This window comes from Saccostrea cucullata, unplaced genomic scaffold (assembly GCF_032062105.1).
Source record: "Saccostrea cucullata isolate Sc308-1 unplaced genomic scaffold, CSIRO_AGI_Scuc_v1 ctg426, whole genome shotgun sequence".
NCBI lineage: Eukaryota > Metazoa > Mollusca > Bivalvia > Ostreida > Ostreidae > Saccostrea > Saccostrea cuccullata.
The window spans coordinates 294,405-312,944 of record NW_026930434.1 but is presented as its reverse complement, the minus strand read 5'-3'; the positions used below and the strand labels follow the sequence as shown (position 1 = coordinate 312,944).

Genomic DNA, 18,540 nt, shown 5'->3' with positions numbered 1-18,540 from the left:
GTTTTCGGTCATCCCTTTGTTTTACATGAATCAACAAATATGACAGTCACAAGGTAAGCATTTTGTCCTCTTATTTTGGTAAAATAAAAAGTTTCGCAAAATTTTATCCATTTTATCTAAGAAAGAAATAGATAAAATGTATAACATGTATGAATATTTTTAAAATAAAAGATACATGTGTTGTTTTACTTTATTTTGTTCTAAATTAAAACAACAAAGCCGGGGTTCCTGTGCTTTGTCCCTTATTCTTTTATTTTATTATTCCCTCGCAAAGGACGGGTATGGTGTCAGCCTTTGTGTGTGAGGGTGAGGGAGGGTGTGTGTGTGTTAGGGTGTGTTTGTTTGTTATATGTACGAAACAGAAGTGATGTAATGATGTTCAGTACTGCCCTAGTTTATAGACATCCTCTTTGTTGTGGCATGGTCTGCTTTGCTTTGCGTTTCTTAATTATTTGAAACAAGTTGCAATGCAACTTAAAAACACACTTAATTATGAGAAATGTCTCGAAAGAAAAAACCCATGTCACCAATTTGTTGTTGCGTATGATACATGTCTTCCCTTTAGCTCAAATGGTAGAGCAGTGGACTGACATGTCAGAACCGCAGGGTCCAATCCCAAGGAATTCTGAATAACATACAAAAGAGAACTTTTAAAAATATAAAATACATTCAAAATTTAATTCAATATAAAAACAGTCTTAGAAAAAAAGAATAAAAGAATAATTCTAGAAATGATTTAGCTTACCTGATTGAAACAAATCAAAAGTCTTTATAAGTATAATTTTAAGGTTCAGTTTATTCGTAGAAAGCAGGACAGAAAGTGAATTTGCTAAAGTCACTTTCTGTCCACAAAAATTTCGGACTTAACGTAATTTGACCAATCAGACTGCATGTTACGAAGTTCATACCTATTACAGTTCCCTTTGATGTGTGACGTCATTTGTTCAGAAGTCCATCAGAAGGTGATATATTCAATTGCACGTTTTTTTTACGCGAAGAGGTAACTAATAACGGATTAGCTTTAATCGAAACAAGATATAAAAAATTTATCTTCGAGGAATTTTGACGTGTCATACTAATTGCCTATAAAGAGTAATTTCTAAAGAGCCGAAACTGGGAATATAATTTATCTGTTTGTACACCGGATGTCAAAATAATTTGATCCTAATTGACACATGGATTGGTAACAAAGAAAGGTGTAATTAGTTGTTTTTTTTTTGTTGAGAAAACTTTATTTAAAAAAAATTAAAGAAGAGAAACAAAATGAATAATAAAAAATAATGAAGAATAACTGGAAATTATTTGTTTTACATGAAAAGTTTAAATAAAGCGCTTGTGAAAAATTTTCAATTAAAATAAAAATGACATTGTATTAAAAAATCAATTTTAACTTATATAATCTGTTACATTTAAGTTTTGAATCTCTTAAATTGCAAAAGTTTAATATAACACTAGCAGTTCGTAACTCACCACCAGAAGATTTGCTTATCTCATCTGTGGGAACCTCACTTTCTGTATCATCATGGTCATTAGAAGGGTCCGCAGAACCTTGATTAATAAGAGAATACTTAAATCATCTTTGAAAAATTTGTAACTGCTTTAAATAAGGATATGTTACAATTAATGTTCAATCAAGTAGTTTAAATGCTTATAATTACATGCAGCGTTCGTAACACATCATGGTCTGAGGTTTTGATTATGTCATCGTTGTGAATTACACTTTCTATGGCATTAGAAAAATCTGCTTCTTGTTGTTTTTTTAAAGTAAATCAGTTTTGAAATCCTTTAAAGTGCTATATCAATATACAACAAAATAGTTGAGGACGCTTATAATAACATGTGTAGCGGTATTTGGAGTTAACATCGGTGAATCCATTACGAGTTTTCAACTAGGAATATCTTCAAATAAATGATATCCAATTTAAATCATTTTAATTTTTTTCTAACAAAAAATGTGAAATAAGTAGTGAATAAGTAAGTAATTGTTTACACAGAACTTATAGAAAACTAGGCATTTTCTTACATATATAATAGTTACTTTTTCAATAAAATTAGAACTCAGGAGCCAGTTTCACAAAGCTGTCTTATGACTAAGATCTGTCTTAAGACCGAAAATTATCTTAAGATTGCACCATAGCTGTTTCACAAAACTGTCATATCTTATGATAATCTTAACATCTATCAAAATCTTAAGACAACTAGATACATGTCTTAAGTCTAAAGTGAAACTGGTGACAATATATATTTTGGCTAAAAACCTAAGGATATTTAAAGATAAACGGGTTTTAGTGATAGAACAATCCTTTGGACTATATTAGGCCAGACGGAACGATGCCCCCCCCCCCCTCCGCAAAAAAATATTTTTGCCTATAAATAAACGACAGAAAACCTAAAATGTACCTACTTTATGTTTTACCACTTTATTCATCTCAATGCATTTTTTCTTTGCTTGTGTCCCCTCCCAACTGAAATTGCATCCCCCCAAATGCTTCTTGAGGCAGTGTATGTACATTTATGTAAAATCCATATATCATATATAACTTTATTCAAAATTGTTTCATATTAATTCCATACCCCGCAAGAATATCACAATAACTATGACCAAACATTGCTAATTTAAGCAATTTTTTAAAATGACATAAGTAATTCCAGATCCTGTGTTCGAGATTCATGTGGTTTGTTTATTGATAGGGTACATGATATCTTTTTAATAAACAGAAATACGAAGTATATGAATTTTAGGGATTAGATAAGTCCATGAAAGTAAAAACTTATATGTAGCTACACTTCATTTTTTAGAAGTTTTACTTTATTTTGTTACATTATGGTGATTTTTTTTAGAAAGTAGAAAGTAAACATTTCATTCAGTAGTACAAATTAAAATTAGATAAAATCACAATTTTATTCTTGAGGTATCCCTCATTAATCTACTGGAATGTGTAATGTGTATGAAAATCATGCTGTAACACTTGATGTTGTATGTACATGCATTCTTCCTTCTTTTTTAATAGTATTGAAATTATAAAGCTTTGACTGGAAATTGTTTTTCGTTTCTTTTCTTCATCTTCTTTGATATTTTGTTGCAGTAGTTGAAGTGTTTTAAAGACACCTACGTCGAATTTTATGAACGAACTTTGAACACGATTTGGTGTTTTAAAAGGATTCCTAGCTATAATCATTCATTAATTGCAAACGGGTGAAACACAATATAGGGCGCATTAAGAATACCACATTGTTATACATGATTTTAAGAAATGTTATTTTCTTTAAATGCAATTTATCATAATTCATTTATAGTAATACTTATAAAGGACTTGTGTGCAAAATTTTGTTGATCTAGCCTTAACAGGATTTAAGTAAATGAAAACAAGAGGCCCAGGGGCCACAGCGCTCACCTGAGCACATCGGGCTTGAATTTACTCCCCCCTTCCAGGCATTCATCATTTGAACAAACTAGAATCTACACTACCTGAGGATGATTCCATATAAATATCACTAATCATAGCTTTGAAGTACTTGAAAAGAAGATTTTAAAAGGTTTCCCTATATATCCCTATGTAAAACTTGGGTCGGCCATTTTGGCCCCACCCTAGCCCGGGGGTCATGATTTGATCAAACTTGAATCTACACTACCTGAGGATGATTCCACATGAGTTTCATCTTTCCTGGACCAGTGGTTCTGGAGAAGAAGACTTTCAAAAGATTTTTCCTATATATTCCTATGTAAAACTAGGGTCGGCCATTTTGGCCCCACCCTTGCCCCGGGGGTCAAGATTTGAACAAACTTGAATCTACACTACCTGAGGATGATTCCACATGAGTTTCATCTTTCCTGGCCCAGTGGTTCTGGAGAAGAAGATTTTTAAAGATTTTTCCTATATATTCCTATGTAAAACTTGGGTCGGCCATTTTGGCCCCACCCTTGCCCCGGGGGTCATGATTTGAACAAACTTGAATCTACACTACCTGAGGATGATTCCACATGAGTTTCATCTTTCCTGGACCAGTGGTTCTGGAGAAGAAGATTTTTAAAGATTTTATTTATATATTCCTATGTAAAACTTGGGTCGGCCATTTTGGCTCCACCCTTGCCCCGGGGGGTCATGATTTGAACAAACTTGAATCTACACTACCTGAGGATGATTCCACATGAGTTTCATCTTTCCTGGACCAGTGGTTCTGGAGAAGAGGATTTTTAAAGATTTTTCCTATATATTCCTATGTAAAACTTGGGTCGGCCATTTTGGCCCCACCTTTGCCCCGGGGGTCATGATTTGAACACACTTGAATCTACACTACCTGAGGATGATTCCACATGAGTTTCATCTTTCCTGGACCAGTGGTTCTGGAGAAGAAGATTTTTAAAGATTTTTCCTATATATTCCTATGTAAAACTTGGTACGGCCATTTTGGCCCCACCCTTGCCCCGGGGGTCATGATTTGAACAAACTTGAATCTACACTACCTGAAGATGATTCCACATGAGTTTCATCTTTCCTGGCCCAGTGGTTCTGGAGAAGAAGATTTTTAAAGATTTTTCCTATATATTCCTATGTATAACTTGGGTCGGCCATTTTGGCCCCACCCTAGCCCCGGGGGTCATGATTTGAACAAACTTGAATCTACACTACCTGAGGATGATACCACACAAGTTTCATCTTTCCTGGCCCAGCGGTTCTGGAGAAGAAGATTTTTTAAAAATGCCATTAATTTTTAACAAATTCATGATTATCTCCCCTTGGAAAAGGGCGTGGCCCTTCATTTGAACAAACTTAAATCCTCTTCACCCAAGGATACTTTGTACTAAGTTTGGTTGAAATTGGCCCAGTGGTTCTTGAGAAGAAGATGAAAATGTGAAAAGTTTACGACAACAACGACAACGACAACAACGACGACAGACAACGGACAAATTTTGATCAGAAAAGCTCACTTGAGCCTTCGGCTCAGGTGAGCTAAAAAGTACCGCAAATATGACTTTTTTTCTGCGTTATGCGGTTGCACTTCGAAATTACAGCATTTTTCAATTGAAATAATTGTTAAATGCCATATACTTTCATGCCAATGATCATTATCAGACTTTAGAATTTATTTCACAAATTATTTTGGTGTTTGAATTTTCAGAATTGAATAACAACTTTTGAAGATATGAAAGAAAATGTAATAGGGGTCCCTGCAATGTTATACATTTTTCACATAATTTTACCCCTATGATTAAGCCAAGTAAACAGAAAGTCCATATCACTTATTTTTTCAGATTTCTGTCTAAATCCACAGTATTAATGTTCTGTTACTTACAGAAAAAAAGTTGGGTTATGTAACCATTGTAATGAAATTTCATCATGTTTTTATGTGGAAAATTAAGTTTTTACAAAAAACTGTAGTGTCCGTAACCACTTAAATTATGTGAATTTGGAAGGCTCTATAAATATCTAAACTAATTTCCTACAAAGGTGTTTCATATAGATGCTGAGATGTGTTGAAATTTTCCTCATCATCACCACAGTGCTGTTTCTCTGGTGTCATCAGAAATGTGGTTACGAACACTACAAAATCCTGTAGTGTCCGTAACCTGTATTTTAGTCAGTTTGAAACAGGCTGTGTTAAAACACTAAAGCTAGTCTATTAACAAAGGTCAGAGGTTTGTTTAACAAGTTAATCAATGTACTTTACTTTTTTCCCTCATTTTGATAATGTAGCTAATTTGGAAAACTCAGATTGCACCATTTCCATATACAAGATCCTTGGTGTTTCATCACCTTGATATTGGCAGATGCTATTGACATCCTAGAATTTAAGTCAAATAGCATGTCATTATTTTTTCATTGTTTAAGTCAACTGGTGTTATATTGTTACATTTACGAAAATCTTGTTGGAATTCCTCTATTTAAGGTTAAGTTTCATCCTATTTTAAATAACTTGTAGAGTGTAGTGCCCGTAACCAAAAGTTGAAAAAATGAAATATCTTTATTTTTTTCTCCATAAAATTTACAGATAAAGAACTATATGCGGTATATTGCATATATTTGCCCCCACAAAAGTCAAATTTTGAAAACTTCCTGAAATGTGCTGAATTCAATAAATTGTATGAGAAATATAAATTAACAGAAAATATTATAGAGTCAAAGCAGTGTATTCACAATTTTTGTTTTTATGACGTCACAAACTAGTCCGATTTTATATACTTTTTCAGAAAGAGGACAAAATGGACAAAATTTCAACAATTTTAGCTTTAAAATTTATAGAGCGCAAGATTGTTCAGGAACAATATTGACATATTTCTTTGATATTATCATTCTACACATTATATCAAAATATTGATCCTGAACACACATGCGCTCGGTGACTTTTACTCAAAATATCGACGAAATATGTACATTTTTCTGTAAAATTCATAAAAAAAACTGAAATTTACGTCATGTTTGTGACGTCATTACGTACATATGGCGTCATTACTTATGAAAATATTTAGTGCTTTGAAGTCAGCATATACTCCCCTGTTTAAGAACTTAATTAAATATATCTCCATCAAAGTTTGATTTGGGGGGCAAATATTGGTTATTACCGAATAAAGTTCTTATTGAAGCAGTGTATTATTAAATTTAGAGATAAAAAGGTGTTTATTAGCTGGAATTCTTTTAGATCAGGTGTTTTTTTTTTCTTTACTGCAAGTACTAAAATAATGACTGGACACCCACAATGACATAAAAATAGTTAAAAATTATTATCATGAGTTACATATCACATATTTCTTGTGATATATTGCTTCAATTGTCTAGTTGCTTATAAGGTAATATCTTAAAATGTGTTAAATGCAAGTAAATTGTTAAACGGTGGGGAAGTAATTTGGTTACAGACACTACAAAAACATTTCAAAAAAGAAAACAACTAAAATTACACCAATTTCAGATAAAGTATTGTATATTTAACTCTTTGAAGAAAAATAGAATGCTTCGCAGAATAAAAAAATAAATAAATTATAAAGAAATATTAGTGAGCTTTAATCTTCAAGACTTGACTTTTCTACTTGCACATAACACCTGTATAAAGTTACACTTGTATATATATTTATTCAAAGTATATTGGTTATGGTATGCTTTCATCAGATGAAGTTGAGAAATGAAGAATAAAAAAATCGGGAGAAGCTGAACCAGAAATAAAATAGTGAAAAAAGGTTAGGAAAAGGGCTGAAAAACAAAAACTTCATCCTCAAGCCTGTGAAAAATTAAAGTATTGTGTAGTGTCCGTAACCCTTAAATTTGGTTAATTGACTTCGTTGATCAGTGTACGTACATTCTAAATAGTTTTCATAAAACTTTAATAAATTAGAGAACTTTTCTTCTGCACTTCAGTTATATAGGTATGTGAGATAAGGAAGTTTCAGGATTTCCTAAACTGGATTTTTTTTTCCTATTAGCATTATAGTTCTGCAAGTAAATGGTTTTTACTCGAAACAATATCGAATTTTCATGCACTTTGTATTTAATAATCATTTAATCATCAATTATCATCAATTTGATTTCTAATAGTTCAGACGTTAATAAAAAAAATATCTGAAAAATTAAGGAAGACAATTAAACTTCTTGAACAAAAAATACTTGTGAAATTGAAGAATGGAATTCGTCTTAAGATTTGTCTTAAGATTTTTTATACTTAAGATAGTTTTGTGAAACAGCAGTGACAAATCTTATGATTGTCATAAGTCAGTTCTTAAGATGATCGTAAGATCTATCTTACGACAAATCTTACGATACTTTTGTGAAACCCAGCCCAGAATACTTTGTACCTTGCATTGAGAACTGATCATCCTAAAAATAACTTTGTAAAAGATCAATTTGACTCTGCACACAATTCTCTCAAATCAATATTAACAGAATGGAAGTATCCTTACAGGAGGATAATACATAGATTTTGAAATATAAATCACATTGGCAGTAAAGGCAGAGATTTTAAAAAAACGTAAATATATTAAGCAATGAATCATTATTCATTTTCTTTAAAGATATCTGTTAGTTTCATATCTGAAACGATGCATGGAAACAAATACTCAATTTGTATATATTTTAAAAAAAATTGATTCATTGCTTAATTGAAGCAGATCTTTACAGGAGAAGGAATCACTTGTTGGGGTCTTCAACTCGAATTCAAATATATCAACTTTTTTCCTCCAATTTCATTCTACAGTCAACTCGATGCATTCCAGTGAATTCGAAGTTAAAGACAACGCAGAGTCTACCAACAAGTACATCCTATCATTTGGTCGTATTTTGACTCACATATTAGATAAAAAATATTAGGTATTTTAGTCTAAATTTGACTATGGATAATCCCATCTACACCCGCTTAATACACAGGGCCCTCGGCAGATGTGACAAGGGATGCTTACTCCTCGTATCATCGATCACTTGGTTATCCTCACTTTTGTAATTAAGCCAAGAGAATTACTTAGTAAGGGGGAACTACCTTAACCAATAAATATTATTGTGTATATACAAATAATACTAGAACAGCAGACGCTCAGTGGGTAGATCGTCTGTACGTCCGTTCATTACGCTTTGGGGGACCCATCTCTTATCCGCGGCTCCTCTTATTCCATTATTCCTTTGAAGGAAATTCGATGAGACTTTCACAGAATACATTGTGAATTTGTCCTCCTATTTTACTTTTTGTGATCCGACACTTATTTTGGGTTTCCCATAGCAAAAATGGACACTGTCATTCTTTCTATTATATTCAAGGGTACCCATCTCTTATCTGCAACCCCTATACTACTGAAAATAAAATTAAATGATACTTTCAAAGATTCTTTATAACATAATGTCATTTTGCACCTCCTATTTTACTTTTTGACGTTACATTTATTTCGGTTCCCCCAGAGCAAAACATGGACTTTGCTACTAACATCATATCGGAGGCGGAGGTATCATTTAATGAGCTCAGTGCTCGAGTGTAACATTCTGAAATTTTGTGCATTTTTAAATTGTTTAATGCAAAACATCATAATACAAGTTTGAAAATTTCATATGAGTGTCAGATAAACGTCATTCTTACCGAATTCAAAAGGGACATAATTCCAAATACGATGTCCCACCCAAAATGTAAAACCTGACTGTATTGCATTGTCTAACTTCCATTTTACAGTTTTGGTGTCCCCAATAAAAGCCAAATGTCCTGAGCAGTTGTTGTTATGTTCATCCCACGTCAAGTGTTTTGTCTTAATCACTGTTCCATCCACTGTAACAGGTTTAAGGATCGATAAAAGTCTAAGAGAGATTTTCATAGATTCCGCTACAAAATTAGCAACTTAATAATTTGCCTGCCAGTCTGTCTGTCTTTTAATGTTTTTCTACAGATATTTGGAAAACTCTAAATTGTAATATGTGCAAATGAAATATCGAAAGTATGCAGAATTCTATTGTAAAACAATAGTTCGTAACTCACCATCATCAGATTTGTTTATCTCATCTCTGAGAACTACTCTCTTTGTGCCATCATGGTCATTAGAAGAATCTGCAGTATCTTGTTTATTAAAAGAAAATTTAGATTAGCTTTGAAATACATGTAACTGCTTTAAAGCTAAATAATGTACAATGAAATATTTAAATGTATGCTTGTATTAACATCGTAACTCACCACCAGAAGATTCGTTTATCTCATTTATGAAAATTTCACTTTCTGTGTCATCATGGTTATTAGAAGAATCTGCTTCATCTTGTGAATTAAAAGAAAATACCATATTTGAGGTACATTGATACTCTGATAAGAGAGATAACTCTTGATAACACAAATGTCTATAATTCCTTTATAAATTTGTCAAGTTTAAGTGCCTTTTTTGTCGAATTTTGCCCCGCAAGCCATGCTTTATTTGTTTGTATTTTATTCAGCAGATACATTTCCTTTGGAAAATCATAAAAGATAAAGAAAAATTTCATATGAGTGAGCAGAGGGTTTATGAACCTTAAATCAGTTTTGAAATTAAATTAAAAATCCTTTAAAGTGCTAAATTAATGTACAACAAAATAGTTGATGTTCATAATAACATATGTAGCGGTATTTGGGATTAACATCAAAGAATCAATTATTCAACTAGGGATGTCTTTAAGAAAATGTTATTCAATTTAATTTCCTTTTAATTTAATTTTTTCTAACAAAAATGTGAAATAAGTAGAGATCTCTGCAATTATAAAGAAGAGAGATAAAAATCTTTACTCAGAGCTCATAGGAAACTGGGCTTTTTCATATCATGTACAACTACTTTTTCAATAAAATTGCACTTGCGTTGGCGTCGGAAGCAAATTGAAATGGGTGGGGGGGGGGGGGGGCTGAAAGAGAGAGAAAAAATTCAAACCTAAAAAAAACTCGACTCGCAAAAAAAAAAAATTGTTCAAACACACGAAAATCCTATTTCGTGGAGAGTGGGGGTGGGGTTTAGGATCGACCATTTTTCAGTACCGAAAGATTTTCAAAACACTACCTTCTTTGACCTAAACTTAAAAATTCAACGTGCCTTTTGAAAGGTGGGAGGGGAGGGGCTAAACCTAGGCCCCGATGTTCAATGATTACATGTATTTTATATCTGTGTTTGCAAAAGGGGGGGGGGAGGGGCTAAAGCCCCCCCCCAGCCCCCGGTTCCGATGCCTCTGAAATTGGGACTTAAAATATGTTGTACCTCGGGAACTTATCATCCCCAAATTACTTTGTAAAAATCAATTTGATTCTACACACAATTATCTGAATTTGATATTAAACAGATGCAAGTTTTCTTCTATTCATGTGAAGTGTTTGGAGACTAAAAATTGTGGGAATTACGATGGTGAATAATTGTGTTCCTTTATCTGCCGACCTGTTTTTCTATTCATTTGAAGCAGAAAAACACTTGCTGTGGCCTTCAACTCGAATTCAAATATAAATAAATACTTCTTTCTTCCTATTTCATTCAACAGTCTACTCGATGTATATTCCAGTGAACTCGAAATTAAAGACAAAGCAGAGTCTACCACAAGTACATCCTATCACTTGGTCGTATTTTCTCTCATATATTAGATATAAATTGTTAGGTATTTTATGCCCTGTTCACACGGAGAGTTTAATTCGCAGTAAATTAATGCGAAGTAAACTAATGCGAATTAAAATAATGCGAATTAATTGCGTTCACACGACAGCTAATGCGAAGTAAACTAATGCGAATTAAAATTTTACTTCTGCAGTCCGACGTCAGCACGGCTATTATGACGTCATTTGCAAATCACGTCACCTTATGCAGAAGCAGATCCATTGGCATAAAGGCAAAGTCTCTGTATACACATTTTAATGATTAACAATATTTTCCTTAGTTTTTCACTCAAAAATAGCACAAGTACCTATAGCTGACCACTGACAAGTGGCATTTGACTAAATTTTGCCATTACGCATGCGTCAGAATTTAATCCGACTTAACTCAATATGAGTTAAGTCCCGTTATGGAGACAAATAGAGATAAAAAGTTCAGGGAAGATAACTCTCACTCAAATGCACTGACTTCATTTAGCCACATCCATTGCGCATGTGCACTTGCTCTTCCTTTCCATCTTCCGTCATCCATTGAAGCTCAGCATCGAGTTTAGTCTCAACAATATTCATCTTCATCTTGTGTTCCTTTGCTCCAACGTCGGAAATATGAACATAATCAGGGCAAATAAATCCTGGACTAAACGCCCATCCATATTACCCGATGTGTGAATAATATCATGGCATATCTAAAGTATCAACATCCCCAACGATATTAACCATGTGTGCAGCAACCATCGCAGTAGATGAACTCTTGTTTGTGAACATGACCTCAGTGTATCAATACCTTGGTGAAATCAAACCAACTTTTCGTTGTTATTAAAACCAACGTTTACAAATGGTGCCCACATACATTGGACTTTACCAATAGCCGCCATGCAGTGATCACGTGCCTGTTGGATCCGCCACGACATAGATCGGTGTCACATATCATCGGGTTCGGACTGCAAAATATTCCATCCATCATGGCTTCCGTGTAAACATTTGTCGGTAAAATTGTTTTAATTTTTAAGTGTAGCATTTCGACTGACCGCTAGGGGGAGGAAACGAACGACAACTCAATCATCAGCGGTAGTGGTCTTTTACTGTGTTGAGTGTGTCCGTGCATTTGCAGATACGCACTCTTCGTGTTTCGCATGACAGACCTTTATCTGGTATGTGACATTGCCTTTATCAGTAAAAATAATTTTCTATAGGTATTTGGTGAAATTATTCTATAATAGTTTTACTGTATATGTTATTAGATTAAATGTAAATAAATTTTTAAAATACATGTCTAACATGTACGATACAAGAAAATAATTTTTTTCACATGTTCTTCTGCTTGCTCGAAGTTGCTCGCCAGCTAAAAATTGGGGAAAATGCTTACAAAGGTCATGTGAAAATTACACGTTCTATAAATTTGTAAATTTTTGTAAATCTTTTTTTAACCAATTGACGTGGTATTCTGTTGTTAATTTTTTTTCTTCATCGGGATCGGGATCGGAGGCATCGTTGGTATTTTCATGATTTGTATGATATAGAATAAAGTGCTGACAGTTCAGAATTCCTATAAATATAATGAAATTTTTGCAATTTGAAATACATTCCTTAATTATTTTTATTTTAAAATCATTCAAACTGTATATCCAGTTATATATTATTTTGCTTAATTTCAATCGCGCTCGAAATACTTTTCGTAGTTATCTTCCCTTATAGGTCACAGACGTTGTTAGTGTTTGGGTATTTTTGGGCATCAATATTTACTTTATTCTGTATAATTTCATAACAATGAATGTTTATTCCTTTAATCTTCTGCACTTAACTGCTCAGAAATCAAGAATTGAATGTCGAATTCTATCTTTTAATTTTTAGGTGGAATTGCTATTAAGTGCAGTCAAATCACAGAACGATAAGTAAGAGGGGGTCAAATCACAGAATGATAAGTAAGAGGTCAAATCACAGAATGATAAGTAAGAGGTCAAATCACAGAATGACTGTGAATGAACCTTAAGAATGACATTTTCTGCACATTCAACCATAGTGGCATGTATCACTTTGTTAATTTAACTGTTAATATTTACTTATCATTTAATTGAATTAGTTTGTGCATCAATCAGATGATCTCTTGACAGTCTTGTAAATTTTTACACTTGTGCTTGTCTTGATATATGCTATTTATTCCATGTTTATTTATTTAATTTTGCATTGACATCACCTAATATTTACTTGCCATTTAATTTAATTATTCTGTGCATCAATCAGCTGATCTCTTGACAGTTTTGTAAATTTTTATACTTGTGCTTGTCTTGATATATGCTATTTATTCAACGTTTATTTATTTAATATATGCTATTTATTCAACGTTGAATATTAATCAATAAAGCCATGACAAAAACTGCCAATCATTCTTGATCTATTTTGTCGACATAATTCGAATTAGCTTCGCTTAGCGTTCACACGGAGCTAATGCGAAGTAATTTAATGCGCAGTAAACTAATTCGAATTAAACTAATTCGCATTAAATTCTCCGTGTGAACGCTAAGCGAAGCTTATTCGCAGTAACTTTACGTTTAATTCGAATTAAATTCTCCGTGTGAACAGGGCATTAGTCTAAATTTGACTTCAGATAATCCCATCTACACCCATTTAATACACAGGGCACTCGGCAGGTGAGACAAGGGATGCTTACTCCTCGTAGGCACCTGAATCCTGATTGAATTTCCATGTTTTTTTTTACATCATGTTCAAAGATTTCTATTGATTAAAGGTCTTAGGAGAGCAATCACTCTTCGTCATCATCACTGCAAATTCTCGAGAAACCATATAAATACCGGGGTATAACAAACAAACAACCCTCTCTAAATCAAAAAGGTTGTAGATGAGAGGGGCGACACCTTGTTACAATTGTTCCTTCCTTATTTTAACTGGCCAACAGTTCCAACAAACAGAAAATTGACAAAATAGCATTTTGCATAACCTAAGCAATTTTTATTCAATACCTGAAAATATTTCGGAACCTTAAAAATCTACTTTATAGGGGGTTTTTTTTATTTATTTTTTTTTTATTTTATTTTTTTAATCAACTTATTTTTTTGAATAACCCAAGACGAGAATATTGCTTTTACGTCCTCCGTATTGTACGCGAGCATAGAAAAGTTGAAGAAGTTACCATAGTCTCAAGAACCAAAAATGGCATAGAGGAAGACCAAGATTCAAAAAGATTATCAAAACATTTTTTTTCAACTTTGCACGCCCCAACTAAATGTTGTTTACAAGTTTAAAAGTACACTAACAATAAAAGTGGCGTGATCTTAATACACTGTATGCACGATAACAACAAAACAGTAGATATAACCTTTTCATACTCCCCCCTTGAAAAGTGAACGGGATGTCTGTATGTCAGTCTGTTACGATTTGGGGTACCCACCTCCTCTTTTACCACTGAATGAAATTTGGTGAGCCTTTCACATATTCTTTGTTACATACGGTGTGTAGTACCACTGTGACCTCCTATTTTACTTTTTGATCCGACACATATTTTGGGTTTCCCATAGCAAAACATTGATACTGCGATTCTTTCTATAATATAAAAGGGTGTCCATCTCTTATCCGCAACTCCTCCTATTCCACTGAATAAAATTTAAGTAAGAATTGATGTATCTTTTTTGAGTTTTATTGGGATGTAAAACGGGTTGGTCACGTGATCAAATCCCATGAAGCCCGAAGGGGTTTATGGGATTTGATCATGTGCCAACCCGTGTTACATCCCAATAAAACTCAAAAAATGATACCTTATTACTTATATTTACATTTGTGACTGATTTATTAAAAATAGTAAGGCACTGAAGTTTTAAATCCATAAGAAATTTACATTTTTTTCAAAACCCAACAGTTTAATTTGAATACGATGAACACGTCGTTCACTTATGACGTCACTATGAAATTACGTAGATCGCTTGTGACTAAACAATCAATTTATGATCACATGGCGAACATGTTTTACCGAGATGTAAAAACACCTTGTTCAAATGGTGTTATATAAGGACACTGCAAATGTAAATATTGATGCTTTCACAGATTCTATATTATATAATACCATTGTGCACCTCTTTGTTTTAATTTTTGACCTGACAATTGTTTCAGGTCCCCCAGAGCAAAACATTGACGTCGCCATTAACATCATAAGAGGAGGCGTGGGTACCATTTATAAAGCTGCTCATAGTACCGCAAGTATAAAATTCGAACTCTTTGTTAAGGTGTGCTGAAATTTTGTGCATTCTCAAATTACTTTTTGCAAAACATCACGATGCCGTTTTGAAAGTATAATATGAGTGTAAAATTAAAGTCATTCTTACCGAATTCAATAGGGACATAATTCCAAATACGATGTCCCACCCAAAATGTAAAACCTGACTGTATTGCATTGTCTAACTTCCATTTTACAGTTTTGGTGTCCCCAATAAAAGCCAAATGTCCTGAGCAGTTGTTGTTATGTTCATCCCACGTCAAGTGTTTTGTCTTAATCACTGTTCCATCCACTGTAACAGGTTTAAGGATCGTTAAAAGTCTAAGAGAGATGATTTTCATAGATTCCGCTACAAAATTAGCAAGTTAATAAGCCATTCCAGTCATTTTTGCTCCGATATGTTGAATCCAGAATTTTGCCTGTCAATCTGTCTGTCTGTTTGTCTTTAGATATCTTTCTTATACCGTAACCTTGGAGATTTTATCTCATTTGGAACTTTTATGAAACTTTGATGAAACTTTTGAACAAATGGCACAGGGCTTTTGCAATTTTGATCTTTTGGCCAAGACCTTGGAGTTTGACCTTCTGTGGAGAAACTTTCATCGTGGCCATAATTGTAAAGATTGGAGCTAAGACTTCCAAATTTCTCATGTGTACCACTTGTGACAAGACTTCAACATATAAAACCTCATGTCCTTGACCTCTTGGTTTGACCTTTATTTGAAAAAAAAATGCTTAGTTAACCATCACTATGAATTTTTAAAGGTTGCTGTTAGGGCTTTTAAATTTCACTGATGCATTCCTTTGGTACCATTTATTTTTTATCTCATTAACTTGATAATAAAAGCCTACTCTTTCTAAAACTTGAACTTTTGGCAAATTTTTGAGTGATGGGAATTAGGGGGACTATTTTTGTCTTTTATTTCGTGTCTTGAAATTTTAATAAATGTCAAGGTCGTCTGCAAAATATGCATCTTGTAGGTCTTCTAGTTTTATGATGAAGTTCCACTCATATCTTTTGGTTTTCTTTCTGTAATTTATTATTATAAAATGTATGACCAGCAACAACTATAATAGACATTGTGCAGCCTTGCTTCACACCTGTTGTATATCGAATCTATTTTGATTATTCATTATCTTCTAGGATTGCAAACTGGAATGATTGCTTTAAAAGTTTAAATATACAAATGTAGTTGTACAAGAAAGTAATTACTTAAAATCAAATATAGTATGTTACCCACACCTGTTATTCAATATATTTGTCTGTGTATTATTTAACATTTAAAAACGTTTTACCGTTAAACAGCATTGTGCAGTATGCCATTTTATTCTTGTTGCAATCTCCATAGCTCAACCTCTGTTCTGTTTCATGTAGCTGAAAATTGACAAACCCACAACCTTCATTTTGGTCATTGCTGTTGATATTCTCTGGTAAAAAAGATGCTGGATATTAACAATGGACGACATTATTTTTGAATGTATGGAACATTCAAGTATACGAGAATTATTTCATACACCATTTTTTGTACAGGTGCATTTTACTTATAAAGTTAAAAATTAAGATATATGTCTTAAGCTTAAAGGTAATATTTTGAAAATTAATGGCACTAACTATTTCAGATTGAAATTCAAGATCCAATTCCATCTGAATTTAAAATTAAGGAGAGTAAATGGGGAAAAAATCATACATAACATTATTCAGTGGAGTAGGGAGGGGTAAGGATTGATAGCTTCACAATGTAAATGCTCAGAGGAATATGGAAAAAAAAAATCTTTCAAGATTCTTTTTCCTCGGAGCATTCAAGGTTTAAATGTAAGCATCTTGCTAAGTATATTGAAAAAAATCTGTAAGATGATAGATGATCTTTTATCATGGTAAAAATTAGAGAACTGTACAAGTTAGTAGTTACCCAATGCCTCACAAAATTATGTTTGTTCAAATTACGCAACCAGGCTGATTATTTCATCTAAAGTATTTTCATACATAAAACACATTACATCGTAATACATTTTTGCTCATCGTACTTTCCTCTAAGGTGCTCAGATTACAGAGATACTGTAACTGTTCGGATTGACAGGGATAGTTTGGGTAACTGCAAATGACTCTTTTCTTCTTAGCACCACTTGACATAGCACAGCTATTGAAAACGGAGTTGCACAATACCAGGCATGTTTCGGAGACTGAATGTAATAGGTATTTATCCCATCTTCGAATTCACAAACTACACAAGTAAAATGTGATCTAATGTAACCTTTAATTTATATGATTTATGCAGGCTCAATATGTTATGTAAGTGGTAATTTACGGACAAGTGGACCGATGAATTCAGAGTTATTTCATCAGACCTTTGGAACTATGGCTGTTGTCAAAAAAGTTCTAAAACCTAATAAAATAATGATGAAAAAAACGTAGGATTCATTTCATAAACATGTATTATTTTTAAAAAATGAATTTCTTTATATTAAGAAGCTTCTTTTTACCTATTTCATACACTGCAAAAGTGTGACTTCCATAACCACCGCAGTTTTGGTTTGAGTTTCCAGGACAACTCTCAGTACAGCGTTTTGCAGTATTAAATGACGTACACAGATTCTCGACAGAACAAATACACTCTCCCCCCTATTGGTAAATACGAGTAGAAATTATATATCACTGCTCTCATTGTATAGAATTTTTGAAGATATACATGTACATTAAAATTGCAAGAACAATATGTAGTCTCAGAACAAAAGAGTTACCCTCATGAGTAGAGCCTTTACAGTTGATCCTGATTGGTTGAGGAAACAGAATTGATAACAATTGGTGACATTGTTCTCCTCTAAAGAGTCCTTTCTCAAAATAGAGTAGCTCTGCGATGAAACATTGTGACAACCTGTTTCAAAACGTACTTTATAAATTACCTTTTACAGTATATGATGTGAAGAGTCCTGAGATAAGAATATCTATTTATCTTTTTTATCCATTTAGATCAATAAATTTTCATTTAATTAACTGTTAAAATACACACCTCTTGTAATTATTGGTTTGGTTATCTGAAGAGCCATGCTTCTGTCATTACTTCCCAAACAAATAACTTCAAAGAAATCCATGTTAATCACATTTCTGTATTTCAAATAAAACTTTTCTTGACCCTTTATTTATTTTGCAAAAAAGGTTTACAATTTTGATCTATTGATTGAAGACAGATTTTTGACATTTTGTCTCAGATGACAACATATATTTTCTGCTTCGTGCATGTCCATTTCTGTCATTTGGGCAAATCGTACAG

At 33.0% G+C, this 18,540-nt stretch overlaps 1 protein-coding gene across 1 annotated transcript; it reads right to left on the bottom strand.

Annotated features, from left to right (window-relative positions):
- Positions 1–9,352: 9,352 nt before the first annotated feature.
- Positions 9,353–18,348, bottom strand: LOC134228570 (uncharacterized). The gene is made up of 7 exons (XM_062710230.1): positions 18,280–18,348; positions 18,011–18,144; positions 17,753–17,891; positions 16,568–16,699; positions 15,381–15,563; positions 9,631–9,708; positions 9,353–9,516 (listed from the first exon to the last, which is right to left on the bottom strand). The coding sequence occupies exons 1-7, from the start codon at positions 18,314–18,316 to the stop codon at positions 9,410–9,412; spliced, it is 810 nt and encodes a 269-aa protein (XP_062566214.1). The 5' UTR covers positions 18,317–18,348; the 3' UTR covers positions 9,353–9,409.
- Between the last annotated feature and the right edge of the window lie 192 nt (positions 18,349–18,540).